The sequence below is a fragment of the Aegilops tauschii genome, chromosome 7 (assembly GCF_002575655.3).
Source record: "Aegilops tauschii subsp. strangulata cultivar AL8/78 chromosome 7, Aet v6.0, whole genome shotgun sequence".
Taxonomy (NCBI): Eukaryota; Viridiplantae; Streptophyta; class Magnoliopsida; order Poales; family Poaceae; genus Aegilops; species Aegilops tauschii.
This window is the reverse complement of record NC_053041.3, coordinates 133656081-133662276: the sequence shown is the minus strand read 5'-3', so window position 1 is coordinate 133662276 and position 6196 is coordinate 133656081. Positions and strand designations below refer to the sequence as shown.

The window sequence follows — 6196 nt, the reverse complement described above, 5'->3', positions numbered from 1 at the left end:
AGATAGTCGCTGCCACCTCGCCCTCCTGAACAGGAATGAAACCTAAACGGCCTAAAAAAACCCTAAAAATGAGGCATGAACCCTCCCGCTGGCAAGGGGTTGGGATCCACAGGGCCTTCATGACCCTAAGGCCACAGGAGGCGGGACAGATCAACGGCAGTACCAGCGGGCGGGAAAACCCTTGACGTCTTAGGCCACGCTTGGATGCGGTGTATTGTAATACAAATGTATTTATCTACACGTATATCTTACCGGCCATGAACAGATTTCCAGCCGGAAACAAAACGACGAGCAGAGACCTGTATTTTTTACAATGGTATTTGAGACAGAAACAATAATCCAAACAAGGGCATTAGGGGTAATTATAATTAGTGAAAAAACAAAAGACAACCAATCGAGATCAAGCCCACTGTAATCTAGGGCCCGGCAAACGACACTTGCAACTTATTGCGCGTGTGTGTGTTTTTGCGAAGAAGCTTATAGTGCTACATGAACACAAAGTTTATTCGCTGGTTATTTTTTGACAGAAGTTCATTGCATAGTAAAAAAAATCAGTTTTCATTCGCAAAAAAAAAGTTCATATTTTTTTTAAAAAAATAAGAACGTTCAGTGAAGCATTCACAAGCCCGATCTCGAGAAAAATGTACCAACGTGATCCACGCATGCATGCGCCGTGCGCTTCGGAGCGTAACCAGTAACCCCCGTCCGGCTCGTCACGTTACAACGGTGCAGCATTAAACTCGCACAATTAAGCCCGGCGGCCCCGTCACGCCACAAGCCCATCCTTGCGAGGGGCCAAGTTTTTAAATTCAAAATTCGAACCCCAACCGTCCGATCGATCCCCTCGCCGGTACTGCCCGGTACTACCGTGTAGTGCGCCGTTACAGCGGCAGTACCATCTCACGTTCCGTCCGCGTCACCGTCACCTCTGACGCCGTCCCGTCCAGATCCAGGTCACGGGTTTGGCTCAGGTACAGAGGTCACAGCACGGGTTAATATGCAGGGCCAATAATCAAGTGACACATGTCCCAATGGGACCAACTAATAAAGCCTTTTTATTTCTCTCTTTTTATTCTATCAGTTTCCTGGTTCTCAATCTTCTACTCCACCATTAATCAAGGGTAGAGACCACGAACCTTCACGTCCTATGAAATTAACGTTTGTAATGCTAGGGTGCTTCCTCGAGAGAGTAGCTAGCTGTCATCCCATTGACGACGACGCCGTCGCCGCCGGCCGCCATACAAATGAAGCTCCCCGTGCTGCGTGAAGGCGGCCAAGACGAAGGATGTGCTCCGCCGCTCCAACTCACCTCCGTGCATGAGGACTGTGAATTCAACGCTATGGGTGCTGCCATCTCCACTACCTAAGGAACCATGGTCCAATCGCTGCGTTTTTTTGACTGAAGTCTAATCGCTGCGTGCCCCTCAGCTTTGTGATGTCGTCCTCCGCGGCCCCGCCTTGGCCGCCCACACCATCACCTCAGCCTTGCGCCGCCGCCACCTTGGCCTCGATCGGATTCATGGTCTCTAGTCTAGAAGAAGAACGAAGAAGATTGAGAATCAGGTATAGAGAGAAATAAGAAGGCTTTATTAGTTGGTCCCACCAGGACATCTGTCACTTGATTATTGGCCCTGCATATTAATCCGTGCTGTGACCCCTGCACCTGAGCCAAACCCCCAGGTCACGGCGCCGTCAGTTCCCCCGCGCGAGCGCTCGGCCGTCCGATCCGAATCCGGTCGGCCCCACCGCACCGGGTATTTGTACGCCGGAGGAGCGAATTTGCTGGGCTCTCTCTCTCTCTCGGAAGCCTGCGGAGGCAAACGGCCAAAGCGACGGGTTCTTTCTTTTCGTCCGTTCGCGGATGGGGAAGTACATGCGGAAGTGCAGGGCCGCGGCCGCGGGCGGCGGCAGGGCGGCGCCGGCCGTCGTGGAGCACCGCGCGCCGGTGGCCCTCGGCGTCCGCACGCGGTCCCGCGCGGCCGCCCTCGACGCGAAGATGAGGAAGCAGCAGCAGGCGACGACGTCCACGGCGGCGCGCGCGGTGGAGGATGCGTTGCTGGGCCGTGACGGCGGCGACGCGGCCGCCGGGTGCTACCTGCATCTCCGGAGCAGGAGGCTGTTCATGCCTGCTGCCGCGGTGGTGGATCAGCTGCGGGGACAGGGGGTGTGTGAGGAGGCTTCCACAGCGGGGCTGCCGGACTCTGGGCCCTCGGTGGAGGCGGCGGTCGGGGCCGGGGTCTCGCGCTGCTCCAGCACCGCGTCCACGGCGGTCGACGTGGCGGCTAGAGAGAGGAGCGGGGATGAAGCGGAGGTGAGTGGTCCACTGCCCTAGAATTCTCCGCTAATTCGAGCTATCGATCGGGCCGTTTCTGCTGCTGAATTACGAGATTTGGTTCTGACTGTCTTGGTCGATCAGCAGGCGTGCGAGAGTCGCGACGTGGAGAGCTCCGTCAGCGACTCTGAGTGCGGCGGCCGGGACAGGTGAGTCCTCCTCTCTCCATACCGACGGGAATTCTGCTGAATTACCCATTGTTTTCTACTCTCCAGGGTGATCTTGAGTTGAGGGACCTGGTTTTGCTTCTGAATTTGACCTGTTGGATTGTGGCAATCCAGGAGGGAGACGACGCCGTCGAGCCGTTCGCCGGTAGATTTGAGCGACCTGGAGTCGAGCCAGGCGGCGGACGAGCAGAAGCACAAAGGCAGGAGGTGTCCGGCAACAACGACGACGACCGCAGCGCCATTGCACTATGACTTGGAGGCGAGAGCAAGAGCAAGGATGCCACCAGCGGCAGAGATCGACGAGTTCTTCGCCGCCGCGGAGAAGGCCCAGGCCGAGCGCTTCGCCGCCAAGTAAGTGGAAATTTACAATTGAGCAAATCCGCACGCACGTCTTGGCAGTCGCTCGATCGTCCTCACAGACGCCGCCGCGCCTAAGCATTGTGCTACCGCTGCCTCATTGCAGGTACAACTTCGACGTCGCGCGCGGCGTGCCTCTCAACGCCGGCCGGTTCGAGTGGACCCCGGTGGCCACCGTGTGAGCAGAGCATGATGCAAATGACGGGGAGCTAGCGGCGGCGCGCGTAGAAAGGGAAGGCCTGCTGGGAGTGAAAAGAGACGCTGATCCAACCCCCCAAAGGAAAACAGTAAAGAGAAAGAGGAGTAAAAAAGAACAGAATAATCCCATGCACAGCTGCCTAGAGCTAGGCATGCAGTAGCCCTCTCCCGATCCACCTTGTTCAAATTTGCTTCGGTTTTTAACTTCTTCTGCTTTTTTACATTTCACTAGGCCACGGCGATCGAAAATAGGCTCGGCCGTTGTGTAACTCCTGTTTCCGTTTCCAGTTGGTACTATCTTGCGGGCGGCATTGAATGCGCAGCAGCGGCCGGCAGCTCTGCGCTGCCGTGCTGCAGGCCTACCCGCCGGCCACCTTCTGCTACTGCAGCTTCGGCTTCTCTCGCGGTAGTTTATTCTTCGTACAGTTTCGCAGCCCCACGTTCTTGCTCCTCGCACAGTCACGCTTGTCTTCTTCTTCCCCGTCTCCGGCGATTTTTCTCCCGTTCTCTCTTTGCGGCGAAACAGCGCTCCGTCCAGCGGGGAGAGGGAGAGAGGAAGCTTTGTTTGTCTGTCGTCCATGGCGTGCCGTGAAGGAGGAGGAGGTTAGGTGAGGCCGCCAGCTAAACAAGTGTAATTACGGCGAAATGATTTGGGATCTGGTGCGTGGGCACGCACATGCGCGGATGGCAGGACGGGTCTGGGATAGGGCAGGCAGGGGGTGGTGGAGATGGGCGGGGCGAGGGAGGAATGTCGCTTTTCGTTCATCGGGATCTGTGGGTTCGTGGCGGTGAATCGGTAAGAAACGGGGAGTTCTACCGATGGTTCGTGGGGCAGATAGGGGCGGGCACGTGCAGCTGCTGCTGCTCCCGCAAAGGAAGAGGGGGTATATGCTGGGCTTTGGCAGTGTAAGATGCTTCTTCTTTCTTTCCGTGCGTATGCTACTGTTGGGTCTGCCCTTTGAGTTATTTTGGATCTACTCCAGTTGGGATGTCTATGTTTAATTGCAAAAAGGAGCCTACGTGTGTGGGCAATGGTCCATAATTATAGTCTCAAGTGTGTAGTGTTGTAGGCAGGGGTTTGGTTAGCGGGCGGTAACCCGGTCCTTCGTTACCGCCCAAAAATTATGTTTCCAAAGGCAAAATGATTAGCAACATGCATTCAAATGCTGATTAGAAACCGTGTGTGGTATCCCTCCATTCCAGTGTAGTGCGTATAGATTTTGGAGCCTGATAAGTGCCACACGTGTGGCACGAAGCAATTCCGCCCGCACGTGTGGACTGAAGGAGTTGGGCCAAACGCCCATCTAGCCACCCATTGTGACACGTCATCTTTTTGTTTTTCCACACATGCATGCAAATCAGGATGAAGACAGATGATGTTTCATTTTTCAAATAAAATCCGATGAAAATCCGTTTTTACCATTAAATACACCGTGGCGAGGACTTCAAAACTAGATCCCATATCAATATGTTTCGACGATATTTTTTGACGGTCAAAACTTGCCATGTCTATTGCACATATATTGCCATAGTGTTTACACTGAAGTTGCCATTGTATGCTTCAACTACTTTTTGTTGTACGTTTAAAGTAAATTTTGACATGTTATAAAATGGGAAATTAAGAAATTAAACTTCCCATGAAGAATTACTAAAATTTGCCATGATCCATGAAATAATTTTGACATGGTTCATATTAAAAAGAAATCCGTCGTCAAAATTACATTAAAAATGCATAGTCAATGACTCAAATTTGCCATGAACCATAAATTTAAATTGCCATGGTGAAATACTTAAATTTGCCATGATACATGCACTAAAATTTGCCATGGTTCATACAAAAATAATTTCCATGGTCAAAATACTAAAATTGCCATGGTCAAAATACTAGAATTGCCATGGTCAAAATACTAAATTTGCCATGATCTATGAACTAAATTTGCCATGATGAATTACTAAAAATTGCCATGATCCATGAATTAAGTTTGCCGTGGTTAATTACTAAAAATTGCCATGGTCAATTAATAAAATTTGCCGTGAAAAGTAGTTGAAAAACAATGGTAGTTTAATATCTAAAAAAATAGATGAAGCATATCATGGCAACTTTAGTGTAAACATTGTGGCAACTCAGTGTAATATCATGGCAACTTTTGGCCCTAAAAAAGTCGTTGATACATATCAATATGAGATCTAGTTTTGAAAATCTCTTCGAGATGGATTTAATGATGAAAACGGATTTTTTTACAAGATTTTTTATTTAAGATAAAACATTTTTAAGTTCCAAAACCAAAAAGATTCCGCTGATGTCATTTGTTTGATGTGGCAAAATGGATGGTAATGAAGGGGTTTTGGGCCATGTTACTTCACGCCACACATGTGGCACTTATCATTTTGGTAGATTTTCTCAAATGTCAAACCTTGTAGAGCACGATGGCCAAAACCCCGATGCGAGATCACAATGCTTCTTTATGACAAAAAAATCTTAGCACCTAACGCAAAACAAAAAATCTTAACGAGTTTTTACACAAACTTGCTCGGGCCCCCTTCACCCCTATTTGGAATTTTTCGCTCTCTGATCTCTACCCTTCTCTCACCTCCCCCCCCACTCGCTATCTGGACACACCTTTCATGGCACAAGACTTTTTTTACGCTAGTCCTGCACAAGAACGTTTCGAGTCTGCTTTCTATAAAAAAAAATCTAGCCTATCCATTAAGTTTTTTTGTTTTGCGTCATGTGCGCGACGATGACCTTAGTACTATTATAAAACTCTTATAAACGACATAACTATTTTGATCAATGAATAAGTGGAAGTGTGATAGTGTCAAAAAAATCTGACCTATCCTAATGCCAAAAGTCACCACCATTTTCCATAGTTTTTTCAACCCCTCAGCGGATTCTACCCAAACCGGGCTTTGATAGCTTTTCCGCCCAAAGGCCCGTCAGATACCACTGCAGGTGCTTTTAGACTGATCTCGCTACAAAATTGTCCCATGAAAGCCCTCGCAAAACTCCTTACCAACCAATTGAAACATGATCTTTACATGCCCTTTTAGCCGTGCCTGCTGGAGAAAACAGGGCATTGATTGGTCCACGTCTGCATGCCGGCTACACCTCGTTCATTTGGCCAGGCAAGCTTGGGACAGA

The 6196-nt window shown here is 50.1% G+C and overlaps 1 protein-coding gene across 2 annotated transcripts; it reads left to right on the top strand.

The window, feature by feature from the left end:
• Nucleotides 1–1790: 1790 nt before the first annotated feature.
• LOC109739118 (cyclin-dependent kinase inhibitor 1) lies at nt 1791–3365 on the top strand. 2 transcript variants are annotated; one of them, XM_020298214.3, is made up of 4 exons: nt 1791–2311; nt 2420–2481; nt 2614–2850; nt 2963–3365. In XM_020298214.3, exons 1-4 carry the CDS (start codon nt 1862–1864, stop codon nt 3036–3038), a joined length of 825 nt encoding a protein of 274 aa, XP_020153803.1. In that variant the 5' UTR covers nt 1791–1861; the 3' UTR covers nt 3039–3365. The 2 variants fall into 2 exon arrangements, with proteins under 2 accessions (XP_020153803.1, XP_020153796.1); XM_020298207.3 differs by having other exon boundaries at nt 1806–2311; nt 2417–2481.
• The last annotated feature ends 2831 nt before the right edge of the window (nt 3366–6196 follow it).